Genomic DNA, 18,309 nt, shown 5'->3' with positions numbered 1-18,309 from the left:
GCAACTTCGTACAGCCATTGAAGAGGCGTGGACCAACATTCCACAGGCCACAATTGACAACCTGATCAACTCTATGCGAAGGAGATGTGTTGCACTGCATGAGGCAAATGGTGGTCACACCAGATACTGACTGGTATCCCCCCCGCCCCCCCATTTAAAACAATACTGCACCTTTCAGAGTGGCCTTTTATTGTGGGCAGTCTAAGGCACACCTGTGCACTAATCATGGTGTCTAATCAGCATCTTGATATGGCACACCTGTGAGGTGGGATGGATTATCTCAGCAAAGAAGAAGTGCTCACTATCACAGATTTAAACTGGTTTGTGAACAATATTTGAGGGAAATGGTGATATTGTGTATGTGGAAAAAGTTTTAGATCTTTGAGTTCATCTCATACAAAATGGGAGCAAAACCAAAAGTGTTGCGTTTATATTTTTGTTGAGTGTATAAAAATTTGACATAAAACGTAAAAACATGAGACATAAGAGCCACATCTTAGAGATGGTTATAAATAGACGCACACATCGAGCCTCAATTAAAATTACAGTTAAAATGACAGTCAAATTGAGGTGGTATGGTATTATAGTTGTTCTTAAAAGCATTAACATCATGTGAGAGTCAGGAAGGGTGTTCCGACATAAACTCTATTAGTAAAACTAAACTTTCTGGGACATTCATGTTAAGTAGGTAGCACTGTGACCGGTCTACACATATACGCCCTGATCTTGGATAAGTGGTTGAAGATGTGTGTGTGAGTGTTATTAGTTTGGAGGGACGTCCTATGGTTGGTATATTGGTGAAGGTTTGAGTTGTGGCACATTTAGTGACATGATTGCGCCTTCATTATGCTTGCACTTTTGTTTATAAAAACAAAAACAAAACTGTGTAACATGCAGCGGGTGTCCAGTATATTATATAAAGTCTATGGTAAAAGGATTAAGATTTTGCATATTGTATCACCCCTTTAATATCACAGGCAGCAAAACCCCTCCCACGTGTGACGCAGTCCGCGCGAACTTTTCGACGTCACTTCCTGGTTGTCAGGTAGCGTCCTGTGGAAGTCGAGTGAGTGCATGAAGTAGTTTTTCTTTGCCGTGCTACTTTGTAACATGGCTTGTGCTGAGTCAGAAGAGAACTTGTTTGAGATTCCTCTCACTGCGTTGAACATGACGGTGAGGAAAAAGTTGGGACTTTATTTAAACCCCAAACACGCTGTGGCCGCAGACTGGACGGCGGTGGCAGAGATGATGGGCTTCACTTACCTGGAAATACAAAACTACGAAGCCTCCAACAACCCCACCCTGAAGATTCTGCATGACTGGCAGGCTCGGTGTTCAGACGCCACGGTGGGAAAGCTGCTGTCAGTCCTACAGGAGGTGGAGAGAAACGACGCCGTGGACGATCTTCGTCCTTTAATAGGTAGGAAGAAAAGACTAATCTCCTCAAAAAAGCTGCCTTCAGTACTTTTTAAAAATTAAGCTTAAAGTTATTTTCAGTCTATTAATAATGATATTTAAAACAGTAACAGCAAAAATGTCAATGGGTGGGTGAGTGTGTTTATGCATCATGGGTTGCCGCAGACTAAAGTGCCTAGATAGATAGAGTGGTGTCAACTCAGAACATGGCGCCATTTTGGTTCCAACTGCGCTGAACTACTGAATGAACCATTTATGTTTTCAACATTTTTAAAACCATTTAACTACATACAGCAACACATCCAGGTACAGGTGCTATCAAAATAAATATAAAAATAGTGAAGAGCCAAGCAGGTTTACATTAGGGTGTGATTCAAGCTGACTCGGATTTCAATGAAACTTGGTTCAGAGATGGAACCTACCAAGAAACGAACTTTCCCAAAATTTCTCAACCAAAAACCAAATGTTGACCTTGCCAGGGGTCATCAATATTCAAGGCAAAAAGACGCAAAAACTGATATTTCATTAAAGTCCCATCTTTCCATTCCTGCAAGTTTTGTTAAAAAAAGGCTGATGGCACGGGCCACCAGGTGGCGCTAAACTTCCTCAAAGTTGGGCAAGCCGAGTACTTTGGTGCCCCCTGGTGGCCAGCGCCATCAAGTCCCCAATGTTTTTTCAGTTGCATTTGATAGAGTAGGGTCTATATTTGTTGATAACATTGAAATCTGGTTGGGGTCTTGATGGCGCAGAGGGTTATGAGCCTTTAAATACAGCCAATTTCACAAAAATGAGCAGACTTTGAGTGCCCCCTATATTCAGCGCCATCAAATCCCCAACCTAATATGTACGTAAGATGAAACAGTTTGCCTCTAAGTCATTTGATAGTTAAACTGGCTTGAAGACTTGATGGTGCTGAATGTTACACCACTTGAAAGATGGAAATTTAATGAAATATCAGTTTTTGTGTATTTTTGCCTTGAACTTTGACCCCTGGCAAGGTCACTGTTTAGTTTTCGGTTGAAAAATTTTGGGAACATTAGTTTTAGGGCTGCAGCTATCGAATATTTTTGGAATCGCGTATTCTATCGACTAATCGAGTAAGCGGATAAAAAAAAGTACTTTTGTATTTTTAAACAATATCAGTAGTAGCACAATGTCGCTGTGCCATCATGCAGATTTTTAAGGTTAAGATGTTCCCTCTCTGTGTTTTCCCAGGTAATTATTTATTTTTTCACATTATTAAGAGTTTTGGAGCTTTGCCAGACCATAAGCCCAGGCAGGCTGTGAAGTCTTCAGTCTGCGGACAGGACATTCTTTTTTTTTTCTTATTGCACATTCATTTGCACTTTTATTGCTGTGATTTATTCAGTGTTTAGTGTATATTTCTACAAGTCTAAGTCATATTCCTAGTTTTCTGTGGATACTTGGCAAATAACACAGCCTTTGAAAAAAAAAAAACGGCTGTGGAGTGCAACATTTCCACAACAGCTGCACTGAAAAATTAACTCTACAGCCTGTTGATAAAACTCTTATCAAATCTGAAAAAAGCATTTTTTTGAATAGTTAAACATGATTAATTTAAAGTGCACTTCCTTTCGCTTCATCTGCGGAGGTGGAGAGCAACAGTGGAGCAAACCACGTTTAAAAAAAAAAAAAAAAAAAATATATATATATATATATATATATATATATATATATATATATATATATAAACACACTGCTTCACTTTAAATGCACAATAAGTCCATTTCAGACGATCGGCACAGACCCTTTCTCTTAAAAGGCTTTATTTTACTCAGCATGTGGCTTTGTAAACTTATAGCATCGCCTGCTACATTGATTAGCGCTTACATTTGTTATGGGCATGCTCTACGGTCTTCTTCTCGTTTTTTTGTGGGAGCGTTACAGTACCACCTACAGGCCTGGCATATGTGGGTGATTCTTTAACTACGGGCACTATTGGCCTTGTAAATGTAATTTCCACCACACCATTGCCTTACAATATAAAGCGCCTTGGGGCAACTGTTTGTTGTGATTTGGCGCTATATACATGTGCTCTGATGTCACTGTTTATCTCCATAGAAACTACCCAAACAGTCTTTCATACAAACTGTTTAAAGGGACATTACAGCTATTCGCCCTTGTCTAACTCGGGCGAATAGCTGTCATTTTGGGCGACTGGGCATGGACTTCGGGCCTCTTGAAAATGCATACCGCCCTCCAAAAGCATGTTATTGTATTATTGTGAATGGTCTGTAGAGTCCAAATCTCTACCGTAGGCCAAATTTATATCATTTATACTGTCTACCACATATACCGTGCACCCCTACTTTAAGTTGCGTTTTTCTTACAATAGTTCTTTACTTCCTGCAACATGTACTATAGTGTGACTTGTATACCAAAAAAAACAAAAAAAACACACAAATAAAACCTACTTTTCATTTCCATTATCATTAAAGTTGAAATTCATCACACATTTAATTTATTTATGACTATTTAATCAGGTTTTCATAATTTTTTTGTTTTTATGATGCATTAAATGTGCATAAAACATTTGCACCGTACTGTAGATACTAAAAAACTTTGGACAGTTGTTTAAAATGAGGATTTGTGACTCACAGAAGTGCACTATCACCACGGCAAGGATTTTTGTTATTTTTTATTGGAAAACAAAATCTTATTAGTCCACTGGTTAGCTTAAACTGTTAACATGTTCAGGCAGTTACAATAGCTTCCCAAACCTGTGTGTGTGTGTGTGTGTGTTCTGTGCGTTGTGCATACATTTACCTTTCAGATGAAGATGTCAGGAAGTATTGTGAGAATCTTAAGAAAAACAATGAGCCTCCAGTTCAGGTTCATGAAGTTGATAGCTGTGTCCCTCGCACCGCTGAGTTTGCACGTATCACCATGGAGGATGACAATGAAGGTCTGTATTCTCTTGTTTTTTTTTTTTTATATATATATATTTTTTAACCTCCCGTATTGGCAAAATTTAGGCCTTCTCTGACCAGCAGTCAGGGCCATAAGTACTTGGACAGTGGCTTAATTTTTACCCGAGGCCAAAATATGGCCATTGGGTATTGTGAAGGCTTTTTGTCCGTCTGTCTGTGTTCAGCATAAGTCCAGTCCCATTACTGCTAGTGTTGAAATTCATAGGGAACATTCTTGGGACATATATCTTAGACAAGTTCAAACATGGCTAACATTGATGTATTTTAAGAGGTTTAAAAAGTTGGATTCTGTTATAATGTGATCTGTTTAGTTTTTAAGTGATGCGGGTGACAGCCAATCAGAGTAGAGTCGCACTGTGACGTCAGTCACTGGTCTCTTCAAAACTGCTTCGTTTTGTGTGTTTATACACGTTTCTCATATATTATGTAAAAGCTAGTGAGAAATAAGCACTTCTGAAACTGAAAACACTGTTGTTATAACCTGGTAACGCCTCTGGTGTCATTTACAAGACAATTTGTGGACCTTAGCGTCCACGCAAACTTTTGCTAACTCAAAGCTAACTTCTATGGAGTTAAATTGTTGTCTGTGTATATCTCCACAATGGAGTTGAAATGAAGCAATTTAGATGTGCTTGTAGTGTAGACATTCAGCTTTAATTCAAGGGGTTTAACAAAAATACCACATTAACCATTTCAGAATTACAGCCGTACTCCCCAAGTTTTCAGAGCCTAAGTACAGTAATTAAAACTTCACTTTCACAGCCAGGTTTCTTAAAACAAGTCAGGGAATGGATAACAAACATTGCAAAGTCACTGAATATGTTTCAGACTTCATTTACATTTATCATTAACAAATACAAATAGTATGGTATTGTCTGGTAAATCTGTCGAGTAGGTAGTGACTGTACAAGTAGGAGACTTGTGAGGGAAGCCACCAAGACACCCATGAAAACTACTGAAAAGAATGGTTTCTGATTTGTTATTAGAGAAATTGCATAGTGCAGCTTCTGCCTGTTGTATTGCCACTCACAGATTCATGGTGCAGTGGAACAAAGAAGGATTTTCATACAAAAAAAGCAGATCAGTGCCAAACTGTAGCTGGAATTTCACATCATCTTTTTAAAACTCTGCCATGTCTCCCAATTGACAATGATGCATCTTTTATACTTGTGATCAAACTTTTTTTTGGCATAGAAATACAGCATATGCTACTCTTCCCAAATCTTGCAAATAAATAAATAAATAAAATAAAAATAGTAATACAGTGATTATAATACTGTCACTATCCAAAAAATGAGGACGACCATGATGTTATGTCATATTCCCACCCTTGGTATCACATCAGTGACCTGGTGACCCAGAGGGAAAAAGGGAAAAGCCAAAATAATGTATTACTACAACCCCTGGCAATAATTATGGAATCACTGGCCTCGGAGGATGTTCATTCAGTTGTTTAATTTTGTAGAAAAAAAGCAGATCAGACATGACACAAAACTAAAGTCATTTCAAATGGCAACTTTCTGGCTTTAAGAACCACTATAAGAACTCAGGAAAAATAATTGTGGCAGTCAGTAACGGTTACTTTTTTAGACCAAGCAGAGGGAAAAAAAATATGGACTCACTCAATTCTGAGGAATAAATTATGGAATCACCCTGTAAATTTTCATCCCCAAAACTAACACCTGCATCAAATCAGATCTGCTCGTTAGTCTGCATCTAAAAAGGAGTGATCACACCTTGGAGAGCTGTTGCACCAAGTGGACTGACAAGAATCATGGCTCCAACACGAGAGATGTCAATTGAAACAAAGGAGAGGATTATCAAACTCAGAGGGAAGGTTGTTAAAGGCAAACATAGACAAGACATCAAAGCGTCAAGACAGAAAACTTAAAGCAATATGTCTCAGAAATCGAAAATGCACAACAAAACAAATGAGGAACGAATGAGAGGAAACTGGAGTCAATGTCTGTGACCGAACTGTAAGAAACCGCCTAAAGGAAATGGGATTTACATACAGAAAAGCTAAACGAAAGCCATCATTAATACCTAAACAGAAAAAAACAAGGTTACAATGGGCTAAGGAAAAGCAATCGTGGACTGTGGATGATTGGATGAAAGTCATATTCAGTGATGAATCTTGAATCTGCATTGGGCAAGGTGATGATGCTGGAACGTTTGTTTGGTGCCGTTCCAATGTGATTTATAAAGATGACTGCCTGAAGAGAACATGTAAATTTCCACAGTCATTGATGATATGGGGCTGCATGTCAGGTAAAGGCACTGGGGAGATGGCTGTCATTACATCATCAATAAATGCACAAGTTTACGTTGATATTTGGACACTTTTCTTATCCCATCAATTGAAAGGATGTTTGGGGATGATGAAATCATTTTTCAAGATGATAATGCATCTTGCCATAGAGCAAAAACTGTGAAAACATTCCTTGCAAAAAGACACATAGGGTCAATGTCATGGCCTGCAAATAGTCCGGATCTTAATCCAATTGAAAATCTTTGGAAGTTGAAGAAAATGGTCCATGACAAGGCTCCAACCTGCAAAGCTGATCTGGCAACAGCAATCAGAGAAAGTTGGAGCCAGATTGATGAAGAGTACTGTTTGTCACTCATTAAGTCCATGCCTCAGAGACTGCAAGCTGTTATAAAAGCCAGAGGTGGTGCAACAAAATACTAGTGATGTGTTGGAGCGTTCTTTTGTTTTCATCATTCCCATAATTTTTTTTCCTCAGATTGAGTGAGTCCATATTTTTTCCCTCTGCTTGGTCTAAAAAAGTAACAGTTACTGACTGCCACAATTGTTTTTCCTGATTTCTTATAGTGTTTCTTAAAGCCAGAAAGTTGCCATTTGAAATGACTTTAGTTTTGTGTCATGTCTGTGATCTGCTTTTTTCCTACAAAATTAAACAACTGAATGAACATCCTCCAAGGCCGGTGATTCCATATTTTTGCCAGGGGTTGTAGAATGAACATAAGGCAGGTTGTGACTACACATAAACAGGTGAACTCATAACCTCATTAGTGCATTTTAAATGTGCTCCCTAAAGGGGCAGTTTGTGCAAGTGTGCTCTGCTTATATTACAAAATGTGACCACTGTAGGTTGTACCTACAGTGGTGATACTTTGCAAAGCTTTGTGTTGTCTTTTTATCTTGCAGGCCATCTGCAGCTCTAAGCCCACATCTGGCAGCACTGGCACATTTTCAGTACTTTGCACAGTTTTTGTGGTTTCCTTCATGTACTTATCTTTCATTTCTGTGAAATACAGGCACCCCAGAGCTGTTTGAATGACCGCCTTTATTTGCCTACTGCCCAAGTGACTTCCACTTTGTCCACGAGATGATCCGGCAACTGGAACAAACAGACTACAAGCTGAAACTGTGTGTGTTTGACAGAGATGTCCTCCCGTTTCCTGTGTCTGGACATTACTGGTGAACTCATTGAAAAGAGGTGGGAACCTGAGACATAAAAACTTTGTCCACCTAATACAGCGGTGGCAACTAGTTGATTAATCGATTGAAAGAAAGCAAATAGACAGCACTTTTGTTAAATGATTGACTTGTTCAAGTAATTTATGAATACATTAAGAATACAGACTGTTGTCTGAAGTTCCTGAAACTTAATAATTTAGCTGGATTTTATTCATGTCTACAGCCCAAAATTATAATAAAGTCATAAGAATGTCAAGTTAAATTGATTAAAAAGTGATCAGTCCGAGGTGACTGATGACAATAAAAGGCCACTCCACAGTTTGCAGTTGATCTTGACAAAAGGTCTTCATTAGGAATGGCTGACATTCCTGGAGTTAGTGGGCATTTGCACACTTCCTTAAGACATCTGTGGCATTGTGTTGCAGGGTCTCTCCTACAGCAATACACAATCTCACACCTGGGCATAAGTTTTTACCAATAACAGCAGTAACATTATGCATAATAATGCTCATTATCAGTTTACCGGGGCGTTGCTGGGCCGGTATTGTAGATTTACATCGACGCTATCTGGCTATACCCGCCCGCTGTGCGTAAACAAATGACGTCATAGCGCGCAGCCCAAGAACTGTCCGCAGAGGGGGAAAATAAAAAATAAAAAAACTGTCCGCAGAGGAAAAGATAAAAAGGTGAGAAGGGTGTGTTGGTCCCAATATGGATATTCTGGATGATTTTCTCATGGATAGTACGACAATGAACAGAACCCAAAGCAGCCAGCTTGATCAGGACGCACTGCCGAATTTGGAGAGTAGCGCGCGCCAGCCGACACGACAAAAGTTAAAGTGAGCCAACTTTTTATGTATGCGTTATGTGTTGTGTTTTTCAGTTTTTCAATTTTTCTGTTAACGTGTTACTTTGAAAAGTGGCACCAGCATATAATTTAATGTAATGCAGTTTAAACATTTTATTATATTACGGAAAAGTACTGCAAAGAATAGTTATTTTCAGTTAAACTAGGATATTTTTTAGTACAGTGGTAGGTCAGTTCTAGTACAGGAAAGAGTTGGTGTTGTTCATTAAATGAAGGGGGGGTGCACAATGTTTATATATGGTATTGGCATCAGCACTGTTGAAATTAGTTTGAAAATATCGGCAAAAATATGCATCCCGACCCACCACTCAATGGCCCAGGATTACTGCGCTATATTGACATCATAGAAATAAACCTGATATGCATAGTGAAAAGTGCCACACCACAGAGCATAATGAACTGAAGCGATTAAAAAGGTTAAAATACACTTTGTCCGTGCAGCAACGAATTACGCTCATGATATGCCATTTGTGGCAAAATTCAATACACGTCTTAAAATATTTGTATAATTGATTTCAATGAGGGGGGAGATACAGTAAAACTCGCCTAAACTGTCATCGATAAAGTGGATATTCACACTCACACGGACAAAAGCAAAGTCCCAATGCTTTTGAATGGTTTTCACATGTAATAAACACCGTATATACTGAATTTTGTATAACACATTTTCGCTCACATTGGACAAAACGACCAGTGTGACCAACGCAATGCATTTCATGAAAGACCCCTGGCATATATTGGACAGAGAAGTCTGGACGTGCCCAGTAACGGGTATGAAATGAAGTTCAGGACTGACAGTCACCACTTAGAGGAAAGTGGGTACCATATTTCCTTGATTAAAAGCCCGGCCATTTATTTTTTTCAAACTGTGCTCAGATCTGGCACCTAAAGAAGGCAGGTGTAATTCAAGGCCGGTGATTCTCTGCCTCTACTGGTGGTTGGCTCTCACTGCGGTATTGTATCACTTTCTGTTCCGGAGCACAGCGTGCTTTGCTGTATCTGTTAGCTGTTTAATCTGCGCAGTAGATTGATCTAGTTAACTAGATAACGATTTGTTTCAACAGTGTAATCTTCACGTGCCTTAACTAAAGCACTCCCTAGCTGCTGATCACCTCTAAATTATTTACACATTATTCACTTTGTGTGTTTTAGGAATCCGCTAGCTTAGCGTAGCTACTAGCTCTTAGCCGGTTTAGCATGGCGGCTTCTCTCTGTCTCTCCCGCACTTTTCTGCTCTGGGTGTGAAATGTTAGTTATTCCTCGGCCTCCTTTAGCAGTAACAGTACTTGTAATAAGTGTAGCTTATTTGTAGCTTTGGGAGGCCAGGCTGGGCGAATTGGAGACCTCGGCTCCGCACCGTGGAAAAATCCTACAGCTAGCCAGGCCCCTGTAGTTGGTGCGGACCAAGGTAGGCTTAGCCGCCGTTAGTTCCCCTCCAGCAGATCCCGAGCAGCCGGGAAGAGCAGGCCGACTGGGTGACTGTGAGGAGGAAGCGTAGTCCTAAACAGAAGCCCCGTGTACACCGCCAACCCGTTCACAATCTCTAAAAACCGTTTTTTCCCCACTTGGCGACACACCCGCCGAGGAACAAACTCTGGTTATTGGCGACTCTGTTTTGAGAAATGTGAAGTTAACGACACCAGCAACCATAGTCAGTTGTCTTCTGGGGGCCAGAGCAGGCGACACTGAAGGAAATTTGAAACTGCTGGCTAAGGCTAAGTGTAAATTTGGTAAGATTGTAATTCACGTCGGCAGTATGACACCCGGTTACGCCAGTCGGAGGTCACTAAAATTAACATTGATTGGTGTGTAACTTTGCAAAAACAATGTCGGACTCTGTAGTTTGTCTCTGGGCCCCGCCCCAATCGGACCGGGAGTGACATGTTTAGCCGCATGTTCTCCTTGAATTGCTGGCTGTCTGGTGCCTGCTCCCAGACCACCATAACCAGCAAAAATGTATTTAAGCATAAAAATTCAAAAAGAAAAAGTAATACAGCACCTTCAACTGCACCACAGACTAAAACAGTTAAATGTGGCCTATTAAACATTAGATCTCTCTCTTCTAAGTCCCTGTTAGTAAATGATATAATAATTGATCAACATATTGATTTATTCTGCCTTACAGAAACCTGGTTACAGCAAGATGAATATGTTAGTTTAAATGAGTCAACAACCCCCGAGTCACACTAACTGCCAGAATGCTCGTAGCACGGGCCGAGGCGGAGGATTAGTAGCAATCTTCCACTCCAGCTTATTAATTAATCAAAAACCCAGACAAGCTTTAATTCATTTGAAAGCTTGACTCTTAGCCTTGTCCATCCAAATTGGAAGTCCCAAAAACCAGTTTTATTTGTTGTTATCTATCGTCCACCTGGTCGTTACTGTGAGTTTCTCTGTGAATTTTCGGACCTTTTGTCTGACTTAGTGCTTAGCTCAGATAAGATAATTATAGTGGGCAATTTTAACATCCACAGCAGATGCTGAGAATGACAGTCTCAACACTGCATTTAATCTATTGTTAGACTCGATTGGCTTTGCTCAAAATGTAAATGAGTCCACCCACCACTTTAATCATACCTTAGATCTTGTTCTGACTTATGGTATGGAAATTGAAGCCTTAACAGTATTCCCTGAAAACCCCCTTCTGTCTGATCATTTCTTATAACATTTACATTTACTCTGATGGACTACCCAGCAGTGGGGAATAAGTTTCAATACAGTAGAAGTCTTTCAGAAAGCGCTGTAACTAGGTTTAAGGATATGATTCCTTCTTTATGTTCTCCAATGCCATATACCAACACAGGGCAGAGTAGCTACCTAAACTCTGTGAGTGAGATAGATTATCTCGTCAGTATTTTACATCCTCATTGAGCACAACTCTGGATGCTGTAGCTCCTCTGAAAAGAGAGCCTTAAATCAGAAGTGCTGGACTCCGTGGTATAACTCACAAACTCGCAGCTTAAAGCAGATACCCGTAAGTTGGAGAGGTAATGGCATCTCACTAATTTAGAAGATATTCACTTAGCCTGGAAAAAGAGTCTGTTGCTCTATAAAAAGCCCTCCGTAAAGCTAGGACATCTTACTACTCATCACTAATTGAAGAAAATAAGAACAACCCCAGGTTTCTTTCAGCACTGTAGCCAGGCTGACAAAGAGTCAGAGGCTCTATTGAGCCGAGTATTCCTTTAACTAGTAATGACTTCATGACTTTCTTTGCTAATAACATTTTAACTATTAGAGAAAAAATTACTCATAACCATCCCAAAGACATATCGTTATCTTTGGCTGCTTTCAGTGATGCCGGTATTTGGTTAGACTCTTTCTCTCCGATTGTTCTGTCTGAGTTATTTTCATTAGTTACTTCCTCCAAACCATCAACATGTCTATTAGACCCCATTCCTACCAGGCTGCTCAAGGAAGCCCTACCATTAATTAATGCTTCGATCTTAAATATGATCAATCTATCTTTATTAGTTGGCTATGTACCACAGGCTTTTAAGGTGGCAGAAATTAAACCATTACTTAAAAAGCCATCACTTGACCCAGCTATCTTAGCTAATTATATGCCAATCTCCAACCTTCCTTTTCTCTCAAAAATTCTTGAAAGGGTAGTTGTAAAACAGCTAACTGATCACCTGCAGAGGAATGGTCTATTTGAAGAGTTTCAGTCAGGTTTTAGAATTCATCATAGTACAGAAACAGCATTAGTGACGGTTACATATGATCTTCTTTTGGCCTCAGTGGACTCATCTCTGTGCTCATCCTGTTAGACCTCAGTGCTACTTTTGATACTGTTGACCATAAAAGTTTATTACAGAGATTAGAGCATGCCATAGGTATTAAAGGCACTGCGCTGCTGTGGTTTGAATCATATTTATCTAATAGATTAACAATTTGTTCATGTAATGGGGAGTCTTCGTCACAGACTAAGGTAATTATGGCGTTACAACAAGGTTCTGTGCTAGGACCATTTTATTCACTTTATACATGCTTCCCTTAGGCAGTATTATTAGAAAGCATTGCTTAAATTTTCATTGTTACGCAGATGATACCCAGCTTTATCTATCCATGAAGCCAGAGGACACACACCAATTAGTTAAACTGCAGGAATGTCTTACAGACATAAAGACATGGATGACCTCTAATTTCCTGCTTTTAGATTCAGATAAAACTGAAGTTATTGTACTTGGCCCCACAAATCTTAGAAACATGGTGTCTAACCAGATCCTTACTCTGGATGGCATTACCCTGACCTCCAGTAATACTGTGAGAAATCTTGGAGTCATTTTTGATCAGGATATGTCCTTCAATGTGCATATTAAGCAAATATGTAGGACTGCTTTTTTGCATTTGCGCAATATCTCTAAAATTAGAAAGGTCTTGTCTCAGAGTGATGCTGAAAAACTAATTCATGCATTTATCTCCTCTAGGCTGGACTATTGTAATTCATTATTATCAGGTTGTTCTAAAAGTTCCCTGAAAAGCCTTCAGTTAATTCAAAATGATGCAGCGTACTGACGGGGACTACAATGATAGAGCATATTTCACCCATATTGGCCTCTCTTCATTGACTTCCTGTTAATTCTAGAATAGAATTTAAAATTCTTCTTCTTACTTATAAGGTTTTGAATAATCAGGTCCCATCTTATCTTAGGGACCTCATAGTACCATATCACCCCAATAGAGCGCTTCGCTCTCAGACTGCAGGCTTATTTGTAGTTCCTAGGGTTTTTAAGAGTAGATTGGGAGGCAGAGCCTTCAGCTTTCAGGCTCCTCTCCTGTGGAACCAGCTCCAAATTCAGATCAGGGAGACAGACACCCTCTCTACTTTTAAGATTAGGCTTAAAACTTTCCTTTTTGCTAAAGCTTATAATTAGGGCTGGATCAGGTGACCCTGAACCATCCCTTAATTATGCTGCTATAGACTTAGACTGCTGGGGGGGTTCCCATGATGCACTGAGTGTTTCTTTCTCTTTTTGCTCTGTATGCACCACTCTGCATTTAATCATTAGTGTTTGATCTCTGCTGTCTTCCACAGCATGTCTTTTTCCTGGTTCTCTCCCTCAGCCCCAACCAGTCCCAGCAGAAGACTGCCCCTCCTTGAGCCTGGTTCTGCTGGAGGTTTCTTCCTGTTAAAAGGGAGTTTTTCCTTCCCATTGTCGCCAAGTGCTTGCTCACAGGGGGTCGTTTTGACCGTTGGGGTTTTTCCGTAATTATTATATGGCTTTGCCTTACAATATAAAGCGCTTTGGGGCAACTGTTGTGATTTGGCGCTATATAAATAAAATTGATTTGATTTGATTATTAACAAAATACTGCTTGTTGCCTGTCCTGTAATATGGTGTTAGGTTTTACACATATCCCTGGATGTGACAAACCAAACCACTTTAGCAGCCCTCTGCATGGCTGCGAACCCTCTCCGGAGCCTGACGTGCACCTCCTAAATGACAGAGGCAGCAAGGGCTGTGATTTATCACTTTTACATTTTCACTCTTTCCTCTCCCGTCATATTTAAAAGCTTTTACAGTGCGCCTGTAGATTACATTTCAATCATGGATCAAATATGTATTGGCAGAAAAGTCTGCAAATATGACCAACTTCACAACACGGAGTCTGAAAAAGACCCTCAGTTGACCCGCAATTCATGGAGGAAAATTGTATGTACCATATCGTTGCTTTGGAGGTTGATGATTGCATAAAGAAGTGGAGCTCATTGAGGAACAAATTAATTCAGAAAAAACTGCATTTCCTGCGGCAAATTGCATAAAGATGCGACGGAGAAGTTTAAAAGGGTCACGCTCATGTCAATGTCATTGCAAGGCCACAGAGTTATGGAGCTGGAGAAGCATTAATCAGGCTTTAGGATTTTAAGGTACCACTCCACAGTGGACTCAGAAAAATGATTTTGTCCATTTTATACATGTAACGAATTTTGTATTTAATTATTTTTGCAGACTGCTTTTGTGTTTCTTAGTGCCTCTTGTTTTTTCGCTCAATATACCTCACAATTTGCAGTGTTTCTGTTGTAGTACTATAAGCCTGATGGGCCACTAAGCTAACAAGCACTGCCGCCAGGCCAGAATTTATTTTTATTTTTTATTTTTTTCTAAATAACAATGAAGACTAAGTCAGACAAAATAATGGAAAACAACACTAAATATCCATTATTTTGTAAATAAAAAGATAATTTAGGTGCATCTGCAGCTCTCTGAACAGCACTGTGTGATGCTTTATAAATGTGAGTTCACCTTTGTCTTTGATGCTATGTGACCCCTTTTTAATTTAAATGTTGTAGGTGTTTAATTGAATCAGACGCACGTTAGCTAAAGTAAGCACGGTGCCACCTAAAAAGCGAAACAGCTGCAATGCATAGGATGGTCAACCGATTGTAGAGACATATGTGACACAGGTGAGGTCAAAAGGAGACAGACAGAAATGGAAGTAAGAGTAGCAGATGGGGGTTGGGGTGGGGGGGAGAAGGAGGATGGAGTGGAAGCCGTCAAAATAAAGGTAGAGTGGTTGAAAACCCCCAATGGTTATGGTAAGATTTACATAATTTGTTAATCTTGGTCTTTAGCATACATTTGCTGAAATTTGTATTTTTGGAAGCCATTAATGATGAAATAACACACTGTTTTATTAATTGATATCATCTTTATTATATCAGATTAAGTGCAGCAATGAATCATGCTCACTGTGCTCCCAATGTGCAGTTTTTGTAAAGTTTTGTGGTTTCACAGTTTACACAATACAATATTTTTGCAGTTGTGTATTTAAATGAAAGAAGTTGCTTGCACTTCACGATTTTAATTTTTCGGGGGGGAGTGCCACAAAAAGAAATTCTAGCATGCATGCTTTTTTTATTGTAACCAGTCACGTGCATCTGTTCAATCAGCACCTAGATATGCCACACCTGCTAAGAAGATGCATTATCTTGACAAACTTGGATTTTTAATAAATCTGTGAGGACAATTTCAGACGGTTAAGACTTAGTGTGCTTAGACGTTCAACTCATTGAAGTCAATGCATGAAAAATGACAATGAAAACAAAAGTGCTGCATTTATATTTTTGTTTCGTATTCTTGTAATTTTTTATTTTCTACCTCTGCCACTTATCTGAGCTTGACCCAAAATTGAATGCTAAACCTTGTTATCCATTTGGTGTCTGTTTTTTAGTAACCATATTAACAAGGAACCAGACACAGCATTGGTGAACGCTACGTGAAACCAAAACAGTCATAAGACTTGAAGCTAGTGCTGTGTTGCGTGTCTGTTTTGTTTGGATCCATCCTATTTCGATGTTCACATGTACGACACGCACGGCATTGTTTGCTGAGTACATGTGCAGAGAACAGATTTTTAGATTTCTTCACTTGGGGATGTGCAGTTGTTAGTTTTTGTTCAAAAATAGAAATGAAAAGTACAGGGACAAAAAGAAGAGGGTTTCAGTCAGTGTGGAAACTCTGAATTGACCTTTGTTTTAAAATTTCAGGAGGTTAAATTTATACAAGAACAACTTTAATATTAGGGGGAAAAACATGTTTTCTATAACATCACATAAAAGTCTGACTCAAATTCCTCTTTTAAACACATTTGTTTTAGAGTTGTGTGTTATAATTGCAGGTGCAAGCGGATGGTGGTGGTGATCTCTGATGAATACCTTGACAGCGATGCCTGTGACTTTCAGACGAAGTTTGCGCTCAGCCTTTCTCCAGGTAAGGTAGATTTTTATGTTGCACTGCTCCTTGCTTTCTGTCCAAACACACATACAGTGTTTAAAATAAAAACATGTCCAGTCAGTTTCACTTGTTGTCTGGTGTTGATTCAGTTTTTCTCCTTTCTTTTACAGGAGCTCGAAATAAACGTCTCATTCCGGTGGTGTACAAACAGATGAAAAAGCCATTCCCCAGCATTTTGCGCTTCCTTACCATATGTGACTACACCCGGCCGTGCACACAGGCCTGGTTCTGGGTCCGCCTGGCCAAAGCCCTCTCTCTGCCATAATCACAAACCAGCCAGTTAAATGTGTTCAAACACACATTTTATGCTATTTTTGACAAAAACCCTGCATTTTGCTGAGCTGACAAGTTTGCTTTAAGTTACCCCTTTATGTTCTTATTGATCATAAAGCACAATTTTTATCAAAAATGAGCTATAAAAATGTCAGATATAGGGTTGGGTATTGGGAACTGGTTATTTTCGAGAATCGTTAAGAAATGATTTGATCCACCGACATCAATAGCCTTTTTGCTTAACGATTCCCTTATTGGTCCTTCGGAGTGGCTGTTGTTTTTGAGGGTGTTTGTCGGGAAAATGATCATTTCTCTACATTGATTGCTGATCCTGCAGCGGGTCTGTAATCAACTGCTTCGGCAGTGCGGCTTTGCTTTGAACCTTGAACCAATGAAGCAATGCTTCGATTTGCTCCTTTGTTGGTTCTTTGCTTCACTGCTTTTCAGAAGCAGCAGATCTGCTTCTTAACCCCTCTCAGAGCCTTTAAAATATGTCAATTGTGAGTCACCTTTGTGAAAATTAAAGTCACTAACTGGGACTCCTGTCTTGTTGCGAGAAAGAAACAAGAATCGTCTGCCGTTCCATTCGCACAGCTCCAAACGCTGCGCAGCTCTTTGCCGAGTCAAGGTAGAAAGATAGAGTCCGGTCGGAATTAATAACTTCAAAGTGGATCGCTGTTTAAATCAAATGACACCTCTTCCAAATGTAACACAAAGAATAAATTGCAATCAATCAAAATGTTTTTTTTTTTCCTTCCCAAAATGACACATTCTGCACTGATGTGCAGCAGCCAGGTGAGTTCCGCTGAGAGGTATGGAGTGACATTCATTCCAAAATATCTGAAAGGAAATGCTTTTGACAAAAACTACAAATTTTGTTTATTTCTGTTTATGTCCAGAGATCAAGGATCCACCACGTAGAGTTTATTTATGTTCAGAGATCAAGGATTCAGTGAACAATTTCATATTTATTTACTTTAAGACTCAATAAAACGTTCATTTCACAGAAAATTCATAAGAGTCGGATAGATAAACGGAATCGATAATGGCATCGATATTGATAAAATTTTATCAATACCCATCCCTAGTCAGATATTATTGAATCAAAATATAAAAAAATACCTAATTAAATGGATACAGTTCTGTATAAATATTTTGTACCCATTGAAAAATTTCTACCCATTTTTAAAATGATTTTCCAAATATTGAATATTATAAATATACAAAAATAGTGACATTTTAAAAATTGTTTTAGTGATAAAACTACACTTCTTTTATAACATCTCCTGCAGTTTATATGAAAATTTTCTAAATATGGAGTATTTATAAGAAAATAAAATGTGTGAACACTTTTTACTTTTAGAAATGTAAAATGTATTGTTTTAGTGATAAAACATTTCTTTTATAACATCTGCAATTTGTGAGATAATTTTGGATGTATCTAAACAGGTCTTTATAATCATTTTTAGTTTTGAGTGATCATATGCAATGGTCTGTGTTGTCCTGTCCCAGGCAGTACATCTACAAAGAAATCACCCCCCCCCCCCCCCAATAAAGAAAACAAAAGAAAAAAACTGGGGACCCTAGGCCCGGAGCCCCATTGGTGCCGGTGTTTAA

General features: G+C 39.1%; 1 protein-coding gene across 1 annotated transcript; it reads left to right on the top strand.

Moving 5' to 3' along the window:
* Window positions 1-1,029: 1,029 nt before the first annotated feature.
* myd88 (MYD88 innate immune signal transduction adaptor) lies at window positions 1,030-16,999 on the top strand. The gene is given in 6 exon segments (XM_034168899.1): window positions 1,030-1,420; window positions 4,211-4,342; window positions 7,650-7,789; window positions 7,791-7,831; window positions 16,304-16,395; window positions 16,530-16,999. Coding segments are annotated over 6 exon segments (870 nt in total). The 5' UTR covers window positions 1,030-1,110; the 3' UTR covers window positions 16,685-16,999.
* The last annotated feature ends 1,310 nt before the right edge of the window (window positions 17,000-18,309 follow it).

The sequence above is a fragment of the Thalassophryne amazonica genome, chromosome 1 (assembly GCF_902500255.1).
Source record: "Thalassophryne amazonica chromosome 1, fThaAma1.1, whole genome shotgun sequence".
In the NCBI taxonomy this organism is placed as follows: domain Eukaryota; kingdom Metazoa; phylum Chordata; class Actinopteri; order Batrachoidiformes; family Batrachoididae; genus Thalassophryne; species Thalassophryne amazonica.
Note: the sequence above shows the minus strand (reverse complement) of the source record. Positions and strands in the feature narration are given on the sequence as shown.